Here is an 18092-nt window from a genome sequence, read left to right on the forward strand (position 1 = left end):
TGAGGTTCCTTTATATATGTAAAAAAAAAAAAAAAAAAAAAGAATATACAGCAAATGTAGCTGTAGATGCATCAAAAATTAAAATAAAATAATCCTGTCTGTGTCGTTGGGGGACATTTTACCCCCTTTTGAAATATAAGATTTTGGGCAGCAGGGCGACACGGTTCCAGTACACAAGACTAGGAAATAAACAATAAACGATTCAAACAAAACAACTAACTAGTGTTCCACCTCACTGTTGATACACCACCCCCAATACCCTCACTTCTCCTGCTTGTCTGGGCCAACAAGTATGGAAGACTCAAACCCTCCTTACCCCTATCTCTCTATACTTTCATTCAGACTGTAGGGGGCGACAGACAGGTGAGCAATGCATGCACACGCACACACACACACACACACACCTAGCCCTTTTGTTCATGTGAAGTAAAATTAAACCATAATTGCTCACAACAACACACAGTGAGAATATTCCATCATAGCACACTGTCATAGAACAGACTGAGAATGATCCTGATTGTGATCCACACACATCGTCACACACACACACAGTCAGGGGCAAATATTGCCCATATTGTGTCCAGGGAAAGAGCCAAGCCATCAGAAAGAGAAGAATGTCTGATAATAAAAATAAAAGAAACATAAAAGAAAACAAGGTTCAACTGAGGCCTGTCTGTTCTCTAGTCTGGGTTCAAATCCCCATCTGATGTCCAGGCCCCCCCAGCTCAGACACACGCATGATCAAATTAGTTCATACTTGTTTGAATGTTTCCAAAAGCTGACTAACTGAAATGTTGGCCAACAAAACATCCTCACCAGAACAATAGGTTGCTCCATAGAATACACCAACACCGTATCAGGAAGTAGAACTAAGATTACCTCTCCATGTGTTTGTGTGTTTCCAGTTACATAGCTCAGGCCCCCATCACAGGGTGACACACACACACACACACACAGACGGCTGCTCCCTCCATTTTACGGAGCCTTAGCACCAGCCAACATTAAACTCATCCATATATTGCTTATTATTCAATAATTAATTTATCTCAGTATAGCAAGATCCCCGGCCCTGACAAAAATTATGTAAATCATCATCATCATCATCATAAAAAGCTATAAAAAAATTAGATCCTCCGGGTGGGTAAATGTAGATAAAGATATAGCAAAAAATTACAACAACAAAACAGCTGATCAACCCACAGGTGTAGTAGTTAAGGCACTTGGAGGCAAAGTTTCTCTGCATGGATCAGAGAGTTTTGCATCCTGGAGGAGAACCTCCATCATATGGCACTGTGGTGTCCCACAGGAGACCTCCGCTGCATAAGGGACAAGCAGGACAGGAGGATGGGGGCTGCTGCCTCACTCTACACCCACCAGAGGAGGCTCCCCGCTGGGTAGGATGTGCTCCAGGGAGGGGCTGGCGTGGATCTCCAGAAGGCCCTGGATGAAGCCTTCCGAGGGGAGGTCGGGGGTGGGGAGGGCAGAGGGGGCCATCTCAGGGGCAGCAATGGGGGACGAGGATGAGGATTCTTTGGAGCTCTCCGGTGTCACGCCAGCAGCTGGGGCTTGGGGGGCGGGGTCAGCAAGAGTCTTTGGGGCTGGTTCCGGTGTTTGAGCGGGTTCTGGTTTAGAAACTGTAACACCGTTTGCAGCCGTGTCTGGAGCTGCAACACTGTCTGCAGCCGTGTCCGCAACACCGTCTGTAGCCGTGTCTGGAGCTGCAACACTGTCTGCAGCCGTGTCCGCAACACCGTCTGCAGCCGTGTCTGGAGCTGCAACACTGTCTGCTGCCGTGTCTGGAGCTGCTACACTGTCTGCTGCCGTGTCTGGAGCTGTTACACTGTCTGCAGCCGTGTCTGGAGCTGCAACACTGTCTGCAATCGTGTCTGGAGCTGCAACACTGTCTGCAGCCGTGTCTGGAGCTGCAACACTGTCTGCAGCCGTGTCCGCAACACTGTCTGCAACACCTTCTGCACCTGTGTCAGCTGCAGCTTCTGCAACTGTGTCAGCAGGGAGTTCTGCAGCTGTGTCTGCAGAACCTTCCGCGGCTGTGTCTGCAGGGAGTTCTACACTTGTGTCTGCAGAACCTTCTGCGGCTGTGTCTGCAGCCAGTTCTACACTTGTGTCGGTAGAGAGTTTTGGGTCAGTGGGTGTGTCTGCAGCAGGGTCAAAGGCGTCCTCCACAGACCCACTCTCAGAAGCATGCTCAGCCGGCTCCAACTCGGGTTCCATGACTGGTTCTGAAGGTGGTTCCGAGCTCTGCTCAAACTCTGTCACTGGCTCACTGGCTGGCGTTTCCGGTTCAAACCGGGGCCTCCCTTTCCGTGGACTGTGCTCCCCCTCTCCCCCCTCCTCTCTCAAGCCCTCGCTCTCGTTCTCCGAGGGGGGGCAGGTGCTGGTGGGGGTGAACTCCCCTTCGCTGCCCGAGCGCCCGCTGTAGCCCTCATCGTCGGCCACGTCCAAGCCGGTGACATCGCCGGCGTCCATCCCCTCTGCGCTGCGCGGCTTGAGGTGGATCCGCTGGTGGCGGACGAGGCTGTGTTTCAGGGTGAAGGTGCGCTCACACACCTGGCACTGGTATGGACGCTCACCTGGGGAGTAGGAGGGGAGAGAGGGGAGGAGGGTCAAAAACAGCACAGACACCTCTGTGTGCGTGTGCATATCTGTTTGTGTGTGTGGTGCTGTTGTGTAATCCAGGGGCGTAGCCAGAACAATATTTTCGGGTAGGCCTGGAAAAATATGGATAGGCATCTTTTCATTATTATTTTTTTACTTATTTACTTTGCGATGTGCACCCGGTGCATCATTTTTCTGAGATATTTTGGTTTTTGGGTAAGCCTTAGAACAAATGCGCGTACTTGAGTGCTGGTGGCGCGTGATTGTGTGATTGTACCTGTGTGTGAGCGCATGTGCCTGGTGAGGTCCTGCAGAGACCAGAAGCGTTTGCTGCAGACGTTGCAGATCTTCTTCCTCTTGTCCGCCTTGCCGGCTCCGCCCCCGGCATCTCCCTCGCCGTTCTTTGGTTCTGACGCTCCGCCCTCCTCTTCGTCGCTTCTCTCCCCCTTCTCTTTGTCCTCCCCCTCCGAGTCGCTCTCTCCTCCCTCGCTCCCTCTCTCTCCGTCTCCCTCCATCTCTTCATCGTCCTCCTCCAGCTCTTCGTCCTCGGCGGGGGACGTGACGGCGGCGGAGGAGTTCAGGGAGAAACCGACCTCCGACCCCTCGCACAGGTGTGCCCTCTCGTGGCGAGCGAGCGTGGCGGCGTAGCGGAAGCTCTTCTTGCACACCTTGCAGCTGAGCTTCACCTCCGACTCCTGCAATTGGCCGGCTCTCTCCGGCTCCTCCCCCGCCACCGAGGATGACGACGAAGAGGAGGAAGAGGAGGACTGGGAGTTCTGGCCCTCCGCCCCTCCCCCTGAGGAGAACTTAAAGTCGATGAGCTTGCTGGCGAAGTTGAGGTCCAGACTCTTGTTACTTTGGGAGTCCTCGTCGTCAGTGTGGAGGCTCGACTGGTTGTGGCTGTGACCAGGGCCGCTTCTTCTCTCTGCTACCCCGTGCTGGGCCTCGTGGCCCGGGTCCAGGTTGCTCCTGGAGCCTGGCCTCTGGCCTTGCTCCCCACTGCTCAGATCCACAGCCTCCATGCCCCCCATCTCACCATCTGATTGGCTCTCTGAAGCAGGAAGAGGAAGAAGAGCCATCGATGAAGGCCAGTTTAGAAAACGTGAGTTAGCGCACGTGTGTGTGTTATCACGTGTTTGGTAATTGAAAGTACATGTGTGTGTATGTGCCTGTGTGTGTCAAGTGTGTGTGTCGGTGTGTGTGAGTGTGTGTGTGTGTGGACGTGTGTGTCAGTGTGTGTCAGTGTGTGTGGACATGCGTGTTCACCTCCACTGTCGTGCGAGCCGTCCTCCCCGTCCTTGCCCTTGCCCACGGCGCCGTTGCGTCGCAGCGAGCGGTTGGTGACGCCGTGTTTCCTCAGCAGGTGGCGCTCACAGTTGGACTTGGTAGAGAAGAAAGCGTCGCACTTGGGACACGGGTATGGCTTCTGGCCTGGGAAACAAAACGACAACAACGTTAGTGTCAAGCATGCGGGTGTGTGTGTAGCAACAATCCCACTTTTCTGTGTGTGTGTGCGCGCGCACGCGCAAGTCTCACCTGTGTGTGTGAGCATGTGTCTCTGTAGAGAGCTAGCCCAGGGGAAGACTCGCGGGCAGAAGGGGCAGGTCATCTTCTGGACAGAGTTGGAGTAGGCGTTCTTCTTTCCTTTCGTTGCCCCTGGAGAGCGCTTACTCTCCTCATGCCCCTCCTTCTCCTCTCCTCCCTCCCTCCGGCCTACATGCTCCCCTATGCCGGTCTGCAGGTAGGGGCTGAACTTATTAGTGTCGGTGGTCGCCAGCATCTTCTCCACACTGGCAAACTCGCCGCTGGACTCCAAGTCGATGCCGCTGCCAGTGTTGATGCCAGGCTCAGGCTTGGGGTGTGCGGACGCAGGGGGCCGTCCCACGTGGCTGCTCTTCTTCCTGCCTCTCTTTTTGGCAGCGGGGCCCTCTGGTGGCTGGATGCTATCCTCGCCTGGGGCTGCTGCTCGGTCAGGATTCTCCAGCCCTCCGCCATGGAGCTCAGCCGCCTCGGTGGCCAGGATAGGGGTGAGGCCGCTGGGCAGCTTGGTGTCCAGACTGGCCTCTCTCTTCAGAAGAGCTGGAGGTCCGGACACAGAGGAGATGATCTGAGCGATGGAGGCCAGGGGAGTAGGCTCCTTCGAGGATGATGATGCTGGTTTAGGCAGCAGAGGTTTGAGTCGGGGGCCTCGTCCAGAGGCGATCAGGCTGGTGTTGAGGGGGTGCTGGTAACAGCCGGGCTGGGGGGCTGTTCTGTCATCCCCCCCCTGCTGCTGGAGCTCCAGGATACTGTGGGAGCTCTGCTCCATCTTGATGTCCCTCCGGTCCCCTCCCGAGGGGGCCTCGATGCGCAGCTTCTTTCTGGGGTGTTTGGGGATGGACAGGTCGATGGGCTGGTCCAGCGGAGCGTCAAAGCAGGGGGACAGGGCCTCCATCTTGATCCCAGGAGACTCTGACAGGCTGCCAGCCAGACTGCTGCCCTCGCTCCCCCCGCCTCCACCTCCTCTCTTGTTGGAGAAGTCCAGGGGCTGGTCCAGCACCCCCGGCACCTGGTACACGCTCAGGTCCTCCACCTTCACCGCCGGCAGGGAGGAGTGCAGGGAGGAGGAGGAGGTGGGGGCTGGGGGGAGGCCGTTGGGGACCGGTGTGGTGCCAGTGGTGGCAGCGGGCATGAGGGTGGCGATGTGCTCCTCTATCTCCCTCTCCTGGACCTCCGGGTGCTGCTTGAGGAGGTGGTGGATGCAGTTCCTCTTGGCCAGGAACGCTGCTCCGCAGCGGCGACACTCGAACGGCTTCCTCTGGCAGCCGTTGTGGGTCCTCAGGTGGATCTGGAGCGCCCGGTACGTCTTGAGGTCCTCGCCACAGAACCTGCACAGCGTCTCGCCCGACGAGCCCAGCTCCAGGGCTTCCTGGGTGGTGGTGGTGGTGACGTTGCCGCCGGGCCCGGACGTGGCGGTGACGTACTTGATGTTCTTCTCGATCTCCTTCCTGGAGTTCTTGGCGTGCTTCTTCCTCAGGTGGCGCTCACAGTTGGCCTTGACGGTGAAGGGGTAGTGGCAGACGCGGCAGACGTAGGGGCGCTCGCCGCTGTGCGTGCGCAGGTGGCGGATCAGCGTGGCCTTGTCGGGCGCCACGTAGTCGCAAATGTTGCACTGGTGCGGCAGGATGCCCAGGTGGTAGCGCATGTGGGCCTGCAGGACCCCGGAGTAGGCAAACACCTGGTCGCAGAAGCGGCACGGGTACATGGCTTTGGCTCCTCCTCCTCCCGCGCCTTTTCCGCCACCCGCCTTCTTCCCGGCTCCGCCCGCTCCGCCCGGGCCCCCCGCCTCCTCCAGTTTGATCTGCGCCTCGGTCAAGTCGGCCGGCATGTGGGCGTCGCCCATGCACTCTGCCTCCATCTGTCCTCCGAGGGAGGAGGTGGAGGAAGAGGAGGAGGAGGTCTGACGGGGGGTCTTGTGGAGGTGGCTGGGGGTGGGTGGGGGCAGGCTGGGGCTGATGCAGCCCAGGGAGGCCAGCTGGGTGCTCTGGAGAGGGGGCGGCGTGGAGGCCATCAGGCTGGAGCGAGGGGTCACCAGGGGCTTGGGCTTAAGGGGGGGCATGGCCTTCTGACCATGACCCGGGGGGGGCCCCCCACTGTATCCCGGCGCCTTCGCCAGCGGTGGGAGGAGCCCCATCTGATTGGGCGCGGCGGCAGCCACCTTGAGGATCTGCTGTATGTCAGCCAGCTCCATGATCCCGCCCTCTCCACGGACAGGCTTGGCCACGGCACTCCCGTCTGGCTGCAGGAGGAAGCCCCCCTGGAAGGGCTGCAGGGAGAGCAGGCTGAGGGCCTCCCTCTGGGACATGGCCTGGAAGGAGGAGGACGAGGAGGCCACAGCCTCCAGGAGAGGCATCCCCAGCCCAGCCAGGCCCCCCAGCCCCGCCAGGCCCCCCAGCCCCGCTAGGCCCCCCAGCCCCTCCAGGCCCCCAAGGTATGCTGCTGCAGCCTCTTGGGGCAGGGAGGAGAGGGGGGGCTCCACGTGGATCACCTTGATGCTGTCCAGCTGAGCCTGCCGCTCAGCCTCCTCCGAGGGGAGGGGCTTAACCTGTGACACGTGCTGCAGCCCCAGGGATGACATGAAGTTGGCCTGCTGAGGGGGCAGGCCCTCTGCTGAGGGCACTTCCGGGTCGGAGGTCTCACTAGCGTCATGAGTGGCTGGGGTAGTTATGGCAGGAGCAGGGGCGGGGGCGGGGGCAGTAGGTTCCTGCTGGTGGGTGGTGGTCTTGTGGAGGTTGAGAGCGGAGCGGAGGGGGAAGGCCTTGTCACATGACTCGCAGACAAAGCGGTGGAATTTGGAGGTGCAGCGTCGCAGGTTAGTCTCACACCACACCTGGGAGGAGGAGGAGGGGGACAAGTACAGGAATATGAGGCCAACAGTAATTCAACTGAATGCATCTTCAGTAACAGCGTGTGTGTGTGCGCACGCGAGTTCACACTTGTCTGTGTGTGTGTGTGTGTGTGTATGTAATACCTGTGCAATGTGGGGAAACTTGCGGCAGGAGAAGTCGATGAAAGCCAGATCATTGAACCCGGTGGGGATGGAGGGGTTGTTCTGGATGAATGGGTGTCCGCTGGGGTCAGAGGGCAGCAGTTTGTGGATGGCGGCGTTGTGGCGCAGCATGCCGCGGTGGGTACGGAACGAGATGCAACACAAGTCACACCTAGACACAGGGGGGCAGCATTGACCTTAACACCCTGGGAACATGGTGACACAGTTTTTTATTTTTTACATGAACTGAGTTTGTGTCAGTGTGTGTGTGAGAGAGAGTGTGTGAGCATGTGTGTGTGTGTGATAACCCCACAGTGGCCTATGTCAGTGCTGGTTTGAGACTCGTTAGGCGCTGAGAAGAGACAGCTGCTCTCTGTCTGTCACAGCCAGCCTCTTATCAACACACACACCAACAACACACAAGCCAATACGTGCGTGCACACACACACACACACACATTTACCCTGCACCTATTCTAACCCCCCCACCCTCCACAGCGCTCTGACAAGGCGTCTGAGGAGATTACACACAGCTTTAACAAAATCACGCACACACACACTAATCACCCACCTCCACCCCTGTCTCTGTAACCTCTTTTTATCATCTCCATCTCTCCTCCATCTTTACATCTTTACATCCCCCCCCCTTCTCTCCTCCCTAATATTTAACGATACATCTTGCTTCACTCCCTCCCTCCTGCCCTCCCTCCTTTACTCCCACCCTCCTTCACTCCCTCCCTTCCTCCCTCCCCATCATCCCTCTCTTCTCCCCCTCCCCATCATCCCTCTCCCCCTCCCCATCATCCCTCTCTTCTCCCCCTCCCCATCATCCCTCTCTTCTCCCCCTCCCCATCATCCCTCTCTTCTCCCCCTCCCCATCATCCCTCTCCCCCTCCCCATCATCCCTCTCCCCCTCCCCATCATCCCTCTCCCCCTCCCCATCATCCCTCTCTTCTCCCCCTCCCCATCATCCCTCTCCCCCTCCCCATCATCCCTCTCCTCTCCCCCTCCCAGCCCCGTGGCTTCACACCTCTGTGACTGGACCAGTCTGAGTGTGCCTGTGTGTGCCAGGTACTCTGTGTTCGGCTCTGCCTACAAGCCTCTGTGTGTGTGTGTGTGTGTGTGTGTCTCACACGGGACTGTGAGCACTGCCTAATACCAGAGTTTGGCTCTTGCCCAGAGAAAATACCTCCTTCCTGGAGAGAAACTACTGCATACGTGTGTGCGTGTGCATGCGCAGGTTTGTATGTGTGTGTGCTTTTGTGTTGTGTGAGTATCTATGCAAGTGTGTGTGTGCGTGTAGGTCTCCAGTCTCCTGTGGTCAGAGAAGCTGAGATCCTCTTAGAGTTCTGGCTCCCTGATTAACCAGGATTACAGCTAAATACAAACCACTTCCCCCAATAACGAGATAAACTGTTGCCCCGCGAAACACAGCATCCTTCTCTCTTCCTCTCTCTCCTCCTCTCCTCTTTCTCTTTCCTCATACTTAATCTATCCATCTTGAAAACGAATAGCCAGCTAGCTGCGTGACTTATGGTTCGGCGAGCAAGGCATTGGACAAAGTTTTGTGGCGTCGGAGATGCATCACCATGGCTACCCCTTTGCACTGTGTGTGCTGTCTCCATGGTAACGTCCTCCCCACCCCAGTGCGGGCCATGTCCTGAAGACTCCCCCTCTGTGACTTATTAAGCCCCCTCCCTTCCCTCCCTCCCTCCCACACTCCTTTATCCTGCCTCCCTTCATCCTTTTCTTTCTGCCCTCCCTCCCACCCTCCCTCTGCCGTTCCTTTATCCTTCTCTCTCCTCCCTCCATCTTCCCCTCCCTCCCTCCATCCTCAGCCTATAGCAGGAGCCAGGGGGGTTCTCAGCCCAGGAATGCAGCTCCTTGACTGACCTTACTGACCTGAACCAGAGCTAACCAGGCTTCGACAGCCTAGAGTTTAATTCTTTTTAGCATAGCTAGCAGTAGGAGGACTAGCTTTAGCATGTCAAGCTTTCTCATGACCGGCTTTGATGTAGTTAGGATTAGCATAGTAGGTTCTGGTGTAGGTAATGTTAGCACTGCAAGTTTAGGTGTAGCTAGAATTAGCATTTCAGGAGCTAGCGTTAACTTGTCTATCTGAGGACCAGATGTAGGACCATGTCAGAAGTCTGAGGCAAAAGGTCAGTCTGCATCTAATCCTGGAGAACCTGGGTTAAACTATGACCTTCAGGACATAAACTCAGCCAACAGCTCCATCAATCAGCCCTTGCGTGTGTGAGTGTGTGTCGGTATTCGTGCATGGCATCTCTGTGTGTGTTTGTGTGTGTGTGAGAACCTCTCCTACCTAAGGTGTGTGCGTGTGTGTGTGTGTGTGTACCTCCCCTACCTGAGAGTGGTGTCGGGGTGTGTGTCCATGTGGTTCTCCAGGTCATATTTGCAGCTGAAGTTCTTGAAGCAGATGGGACAGGGCACTGGCTCCTCCTCTCCTCGGGCAAGGTCCTCCAGCAGGCTCTCCTCCAGCACCTGGACACACACACCACCGTCACATCAACCTCACCCCATAGACAGAGCACCTCCCCGGGCTAGGACACACGCACGCTGGCCTGGGTGTCTGGAGCCCAGACTCTCCCCAGCATCTGGAGGGTAGCTATGATGTGTGTACGGTGACATCAAATTCCTCCAGCTGAGAATAAACTTTGTGTGAGAATGTGTGTGAGATTGCGTGTCTGTGCGTGTGAGGTCTGTGAGTGTTGATGTGTGCTCATGTGAGTGTTCACGTGAGTGTGTGTGTTACCTTTTTACTAGGTGGCTCGTCTCTCTCCAGTTCCTCCTCCAGCCCTGACTTCCTCTTTGCGGACGGTCGTCTACGTTTAGTGGGCGAGGGGGGGCTTATGGGTAACGCGCTGACTGGGTCCTTGTCATGGATCTTCATATGTCTGGGAGACAAACAGAGATGGAAGGAAGAAGATGGAGGGAGACAAACAGAGATGGAAGGAAGAAGATGGAGGGAGACAAACAGAGATGGAAGGAAGAAGATGGAGGGAGACAAACAGAGATGGAAGGAAGAAGATGGAGGGAGACAAACAGAGATGGAAGGAAGAAGATGGAGGGAGACAAACAGAGATGGAAGGAAGAAGATGGAGGGAGACAAACAGAGATGGAAGGAAGAAGATGGAGGGAGACAAACAGAGATGGAAGGAAGAAGATGGAGGGAGACAAACAGAGATGGAAGGAAGAAGATGGAGGGAGACAAACAGAGATGGAAGGAAGAAGATGGAGGGAGACAAACAGAGATGAAAGGAAGAAGATGGAGAGAGACAAACAGAGATTGATAATAATGAATAAGAGCAAGGCCAATGATGATACACAGCTTGAAGAGAGAACTCGGATCATTTCTTGGAGAAATCTAATTAAATCATGATTCACCCCCAAAAATGTGATGGGGTTCTTGCAGGCGGTTGGGGGGTTGCCAAGTGGGTATAGAGCTACTCTATGAAGGGTTGCCAGGTTGGGAGAGGCTCAGGTCTATCGTGGATGATTATCCAGGAACATATGAGACAGAGTGGGGGAATCCCTGGGCTTCCCTCAGGGAACTGGTCATCAGGCGAGCGCACACACACACACACACTGTAATAGTGTTTAGGTTGCTGTAATTATCCAGCCGACTCAGCATGACCATATAAGGACATTGGGCTGAGCGAGAGAGTGAGAGAGAGAGTGAATGAGAGAGCGAGAGAGAAAGGAAGTCATCTCCATCACCGTGGCGATCACCACCATGATGGCATCTCCACAGGCCAGGGGGCAGGAGCCTATTGGTGGATGAGTCACAGGGGGGAGGGGACTCAGGAACACAAGTTTCCGGGAGAAGAAACATTTCCTTCAAGATGGAGGTGACTCCATGTTCATGTAACCAAACTCTCTAAAAACACTTCCTCTTACTCAGTATCTGTCTATGTTGTCGGTTTACAACTCTGACAATCAGACAACTAGACTGGAGAGTGAAGAGAACCATCTGCTGCTAGCTGCATTCCCCCCTCCTCCTTCTCCGCCTTCTTTCTCCTCACACCAAAGTGAAAAGACACTCTATGAAGGAATGGAGGGGGCATGAGGCAGAGAGAGAGAGAGAGAGAGAGAGAGAGAGAGAGAGAGAGAGAGAGAGAGAGAGAGAGAGAGAGAGATAGTTGAGTAGTTGAGAGAGTTCTGCACTACATCTTTGAGGCGAGACAAGATGTCATATGAGAGGGGAGGGGAGGAAGAAGAGGGAGGAAGGGGGAGGGGGGGAGCGGAAAACGTATGGTTGGGAGAAGAGGGAGTGGGGGAGGAAAGGGGAGGAGGATGGAAGGAAAGGAGATAGGCCCTGATGAAGTCAGAAAACACCCATCTATGAAGGAACAGATGCTTTGATTCATTTAACCTGTGTGCATATATATGTGTGAGTGTGTGTGTATTGAAAGGGTCACTCTCATTCCCCTCCCCCCTCGTCTCCTTTTCTCAACTTTTCTCTCTGGTGAAAGGTCAAATGCCATCAGTTGATTTAAGGAGGTGTGTGTGTGAGAGTGTGTGTGACGGGGGGGGGGGGAGAAGGACAAAGACTCCGGCAAAAACATCAGCATATCCTCCCCCTCACATAGTCCTGTATCAGCAATCAAACATGAAGCATTGTGTGTGTGTGGGTGGGGGGGTTAATGTGTGTGTGAGAGAGAAACAGCTGTAGTAATAGTTGTGTGTGTGAGAATGGTGTACACCTAACACATATGTGTGCTATTCTATTGGTGTTCACACACTGATGCTAGGGTTTGAGTTGTGCATGACGGGTTGCCAGGTTGGAGAACCTTGGGTCTTGAGTGAGCTTCTCTCCGTTTAGGGCATGTCTAAAATATACACATTTCTGTGTGAGTTTGTGGGTGCATATGAGTGTATGTGACGAGTGTTTGAATGTGTGTGTGTGTGTCAGATGTATGTGTGTGTGACAGAGTGTAAACTCTGAGCGTGAGAGTAAAGGTCAGACAGTGCTTGTATCGTAGGTCTCAGTTTTCACTCAGATGGATATTAATAGCAGGCAGTTCTCTGGACGCCCATACAGGGGGCCTGACAGCACATGGGCCTAAGGACACACTACAACACAGGCAGCCTGCTCCCTAACCTGTCTCCTTCATTACTCCTCTGTTCCTTCACTACCCTCCTTCTCTTTTCAATAATCCTGAGACATCTGGATGGGTGAAAAAGGTTTGCCGTTAACAGCCCGTCACCCTCGAGTGAGAGAAGGAAACAAGGGACCAAGGTCAGAATTCTTTCAGGAATGGAATGCAGCCATGTCCCGGCTGGTGGACTCTGAGCCCCAGACCAACCAATCAGAGAAGAGCAAAGGTGCTGAGTCAGCGCAATGTGGTTGGATGAAACCAAACTCCTCTTTCTCTCTCACCATCACTCCCTCCACCCCTCTTCTCTCTCTCTCACCATCACTCTCTGTGTCTCTTTCTCTGTCATGGCATCTCTACCCCCCTCCTCTCCCTTTCACTATCTCTCCCTCCTCCTTCCCCTTTACCTCTCTCACCCTTTGTAGCGGGAGCTTTTGCTGTTGTTCACCTGAGACCTGATAAGACTGATACCAGACTGATACCAGACTAGTCCCAGACCAGGGCTGTGTATAATCTAAGGTTCATCATCCATTCTAAGAAGTCTCAATTATTAAGAAAGGATGACAAACATATTTTCAGAAAACCACTAAAACCATAAAACCACAAAAAAACACACACAATCACAATCAACCCCACAATCAGAACAACAATTATCATGATTATTTGTGAATTTCTATGCTTGTTGTATAATTTAACGTGTTTACCTACTGAATGACCACCTGGATGAGGTTTGTATGGACAGAGCCCATTTCTGAGACATATTGTAGTTAGCTCCTACATTCAACAGGTGTGTCTCTCGTCTCCCTCTCTCCCCCCTCCCATCTCTCCCATCCTGATTGAGTTTCCCTGCACCTCCACAGGGACGTCAGAGGGGGCGCTGTGCAGTTAGAACACGGTCCCAGCCACGGCAGCAATGTCACACCAAGGGCACACATGCCAACTCACAACCAACTTTCCTCCTCCCTCTTTCTCTCCTCCCTTTTTCCCTCCTCCTCCTCTCCCTCTCTGTCTCTCTCTCTCACTCACTCTTTACACCTCTCTCGATTCTTCACTCTATTAGTGCTCCGAACTTCAGAGTGCACAATTGAAGAGTTAATGCAAATAAAACAGCCAATCCAATGCCTCTACTCCTAGTCCCATTCACAGCCCATAATAGGATAATGGGATGTCTCTCCTTGGCAACCAAGCGGCCTCATCACAACAACAGTCTCCATTCCATGTGATGCTTTGGCACAAAATGGCCCCCTGTTTGCCAGACACACACACACACACACACACAGTTCATCTGTTCACAACACTACGCTAGCTACCTTGGACTACTGTTCTGGCTGTGGAACATTGTCAGTTAGAAGCCTGAATCGTTTCCAAGCTCGAAGGTAGCCCTGGTAGAACATGCAGGGTTGGAAGTGTCCTTAGAACCAGACGAAGAGCGTATCGTTTTTCTATCCCAACTGTGTAGTGTCTTCTGACACTACAGGGTGTTCCGCACACTCCAGATAAGAACACACACCCAGTCAGCCTCTAGCGAACACACACACACACACACAGACACACACACACAGACAGCCTACTCTCATTCCATCCTACCCACCTCTCCTCATTCCAGTGGTGGGGGGAGGAATGGAGAGAGAGGGATAGAGTGAGAGGGATAGAGTGAGAGAGAGAGAGAGAGAGAGAGAGAGAGAGAGAGAGAGAGAGAGAGAGAGAGAGAGAGAGAGAGAGAGAGAGAGAGAGAGAGAGAGAGAGAGAGAGAGAGAGAGAGGAGAGAGAGAGGGAGAGGGAGAGGGAGAGGGAGACAGAGAGAGGGGGGAGAGAGACGTATGAAGGAGATGGCTCAACAACTTATGTCTCAACTATTACACTGGCCTAAACTGAAATCACTTTACACAGGCTCCATCACCCACACACATCTCCCAACCCACAACAACGAAAGAGGAAGTTAGTGTTTAACCCTGCCATCAGTCAAGCATGCTGGGAGCAGATACCCCAATCTGTGTGTGTCGTTAAAGAGGTTCTCAAGTCATCGTCCCACTTCCTGTGGCTTTGCTTTCCTCAAACAAGCAACCAATGGCACTGACCTCCTCAGCACACACACACACACACACACACACACACACACACACACACACACGAGACCACCAGGCAACGCCCGGTCATTTATCTCTATCCTGCAGTCCCCCCCCACCCCTCCCCACCCTAACCTACAAGGCATAACCAGTAGGTCTGTGACTAGACATCACCAGTAGGTCTGTGACTAGACATCACCAGTAGGTCTGTGACTAGGCATCACCAGGAGGCCTCAGCATTATCCACAGCTTCTCTCTCCATCTCCTCTCTCAGTCTCTCGCTCTCTCTTTCCATCTCTTCTCTCAGTCTCTCTCTCTCTTTCTCTCTCTCCCTCTCCCTCTCCATCTCCATCTCTTCTTTCAGCTTCTCTCTCTCCATCTCTTCTCTCAGTCTCTCTCTCCATCTCTTCTTTCAGCTTCTCTTTCTCCATCTCTTCTCAGTCGCTCTCTCTCTTTCCATCTGTTCTCTCAGTCTCTCTCTCCAAATTTTCCTAAGACCCCCATTTTGCTTTGTCCACAAATATTTTTTCTTCTTATCCTGCCCCCCTTTTCTCTCTCTCCCTCAGCATATCTCCCTCTTTCTCTCGCCCCTGCCCTCCCTCTCCTCTCTACCTTACACAGACTTGTTTGTTTCCAGATTAGCTCTCTAAATCCTACAGTGGGATGTGTTCTTATTCAGGCCAAGGGGCCCTGTTAGCTCCCCGGCTCACAGTTGCTAATAGAAGATGCTGGTTTCAAATACAACAGAACTGGATGTTTAGTTTTAGCGCTATGCTAACAATGATTGTGAATGGGCCAGGGCTGGTGCTATGCTGACCGTGGTAGTAAATGGGCCAGGGACAGCACTGTTTGTTCAATTCAAACTTCCTTTCAGACTCACGAGAGGGTCCATAACTACACTGTGCTAGCAGGAGTGCTGAATGGGCAGGGGTCAGGGCAGGACTGTACATGTGGCAGGGCGGGGCAGCAGACACACCTGGGCCCACAGGGCTCGAGTGTCCACAGAAACCCAGCAGGGAAGCACTGCTGGCCATTCTCAGCTCTATATGCTCTATATGCTCTATATGCTAAAGCAGGCTGGTGGGGAGGGGCAAGGCAAACAAACGCGTGGGGACTGAGGGGAGGAGGAAGGGGCCAAGAAACAAGGTAATGGTGAGGAGAGAGAGGGAGACTATGTGCGTACCTGTGCATGTTGCCGTTGGTGGTGAACGTCTGTCCGCAGACAGAGCACTTGTAGGGCCTCTCTCCACTGTGCACCAGCATGTGGCGGTCCAGCGAGGAGGCGGAGCTCAGGGCCTTCCCACAGATACTGCAGGAGTGATCGGTCGCTCCGTTCTCAGAGTTGTGCTGTACACAGAGGAGGGGAGGGGAGGGAGGGAGGGAGGGACAAGAGACAGAAGGGATGGAGGGAGAGATGTGGTTAATACAAAGTAAAGTAAAAAGACTATTTCTGTCCAGCAGTGCCTGTCCTGAGGCAGAGAGAAGGTGATGGTGGTGGTGTGTGGAGCAGACAGCCGTGCCAGTACCACTGGCAGGCCACAGGGGGCTCTATGCTTGCTGACCTGTCTGATGTGCATGGTGAGGCCGTGCTGGGTCATACAGTTCTTTTCACACAGCGGGCAGATAAAGGCTGAACTGTCATCTTTGGCATCCTGCAAACACACACACACAAACAGAAGGTGTAAGATGAAGTAAGTACATATATTTGTGGTGTGTGTGTGCGTGTGTAAGAGAGGTATGAGGGCTTCCTTGCTCACCTTGAGCATGGTGTAACCTGACACCAGTCTCCCCTCCTCCCTCCCTCCTTTCTTCCCTCCTTTCTTCCCTCCCACCCTCATTTGTTGTTGACACTACAACTGATCATAAACTGTACTGCTGGCCACGGTATAGCAATGCATTCTAAACACACACACACACACTTCTATTTCACTATTCTCCCTCTTTCCTCTTTCTCTGTCTATGTCTCTCACTCACAGACACCGTTTCTAGGAAACGCTTCCCTTTCCTGTCTGGGAGGCCTGTAACAGGAAGTAATGCGCAAGGCACATTCCAGACCTCAGAGATGTAAACATTCCAGACCTCAGAGATTCTTTTCTCATCTCGTCGCTCACACACACACACACACGTTATGATGCTAAATCTGTGTAGCGAGGTCTCCTCCTCAAATGATAGTGTGACATAATCTGCGGGATAACGTGCTGTAATCCTGCTCTCTCACTGGAGGAAGGCCGGCTGTTCCACAGCTATTCAAACATTGAAGCAGGTGAACCAGGAGGGGCGACGCGACTATAGGAAGGTCCTCATTCAGTGTGTGTTTGGGACAGTTTGTCTGAGTGACACCTGTTTGGTCCACTGCCCCCCCCCCCCTCCCCACACACACACACACTTTTCCGTTTGCCATGTGGCCAGAGGACAAAAGGAGGATTGACAGAAGAGAGGGAGGAGGAAGGGAGGGTGGGGAAAGGCGGGTTAGGGGGAGGGACGGGAGGAGGAGGGGAGAGGACCATTTGTCGCCCCTCGTTTAAAGCAGGGGTCATGAGAGAGACAGGAGTGGGTGAGGGAAGAGGAGAGGAGAGGAGTGGGTGAGGGAAGAGGAGAGGTGGTTCACCTGCTCTTCCACATCTTGACATCTCTTTATCCTGACACACACACACACACAAACACACATGCACACACACAGCTGGATGTGTGCCAGGGTGTCAACAGGTGTCAAAATAGTTCCTGTTCCTCTCCTGCAGCCAGTTGTTCATCTCTCTCTCCTCCCCCCCCCCCCCCCCCCCCCCCCCCCCGTGTGTGTATGTGCACGTGCGTGTGCGTGTATGTGTGTGTCCTCCCTCCACCTGGTTCTTCCGAGCGTTGCGGCTGATGCTCGGGGCTCTGGTGGGCGTGGTCTTGCTGGGGGTGGAGCTAGCGGAGGTGGGGTCTTCAACTCCGTTGAGCTGATTGGCATTCATCACCGTGGTCATCATGGCGTTGATGGAGGAGAGGTCCACACCTCCGTCCCCTCCTTCCACCTCCTCCCTCCCGTTCTCTCGGTTCAGCCCTCCTTCCTCCTCCTCCTCCTCCTCCTCCTCCTCCTCCATGGCTCCGTTGCTCCCTGGGGAGAGAGAGAGGATTACAACCAGCATGTCTCACACACACGCACACACACACACACACACACACACACATGCACACAGTCTCACAGAAACACACACCTGTAAGGTCATCGTGTGTTGAGTCTGAGTTCTCTTGTTGCACAGAAAGCTCCGCCTCCTGTGAGGTCAGCTCCTTGCTGGCTCCTCCCCCTGGGCGCTCTGAAGCGGTCTCCATCACTGTTCACACACACACACACAAACACACACACACACAGTGAGCCGGCATGTCATGTGACATTTCCAGGAAGTAATGCAGCCAACTGAGTCATGATGTGTTCACATGACTACTGCGCTTCGCCAGTCACACAGTAGAGTCAAAGTATACCCAAGTACACTTACATGTGTGTACTAGCTAGTGTGCAGGGCAGGAAAGAGGGTTAGTACACAAGCTAGGAGAGGGATGTGACCTTGTGTCAGAGAAAGACAACAGTTTGGCACAAAGCCCAGTGGACAAGAGTTTAATAATATACCCTCTTTGGTAGAAGCCACACACACACACACAGACACACACACACAGACACACACACACACACACACACACACACACACACACACACAGACACACACAGTGTTTTATAGACCAAACACCTGTTGGGAAAGATGAGGAGAGGAGGTAAGGGAAGAGA

General features: G+C 53.9%; 1 protein-coding gene across 1 annotated transcript in view; it reads right to left on the minus strand.

The window, feature by feature from the left end:
* rreb1a (ras responsive element binding protein 1a) overlaps window positions 1-18092 on the minus strand; it is a 34632-nt gene continuing 16540 nt past the window's right edge. Inside the window, exons 2-12 of the mRNA XM_047024272.1 lie at window positions 17527-17643; window positions 17170-17426; window positions 15892-15981; window positions 15513-15676; window positions 9920-10061; window positions 9512-9648; window positions 7127-7316; window positions 4153-6985; window positions 3883-4047; window positions 2894-3667; window positions 1-2591 (exon numbers count right to left, since the gene is read on the minus strand). Coding sequence (XP_046880228.1) covers window positions 1360-2591; window positions 2894-3667; window positions 3883-4047; window positions 4153-6985; window positions 7127-7316; window positions 9512-9648; window positions 9920-10061; window positions 15513-15676; window positions 15892-15981; window positions 17170-17426; window positions 17527-17643 — 6101 coding nt within the window. The 3' untranslated portion in view covers window positions 1-1359. The remainder of the gene's footprint in view (window positions 2592-2893; window positions 3668-3882; window positions 4048-4152; window positions 6986-7126; window positions 7317-9511; window positions 9649-9919; window positions 10062-15512; window positions 15677-15891; window positions 15982-17169; window positions 17427-17526; window positions 17644-18092) is intronic.

Source organism: Hypomesus transpacificus, chromosome 8 (assembly GCF_021917145.1).
Source record: "Hypomesus transpacificus isolate Combined female chromosome 8, fHypTra1, whole genome shotgun sequence".
In the NCBI taxonomy this organism is placed as follows: domain Eukaryota; kingdom Metazoa; phylum Chordata; class Actinopteri; order Osmeriformes; family Osmeridae; genus Hypomesus; species Hypomesus transpacificus.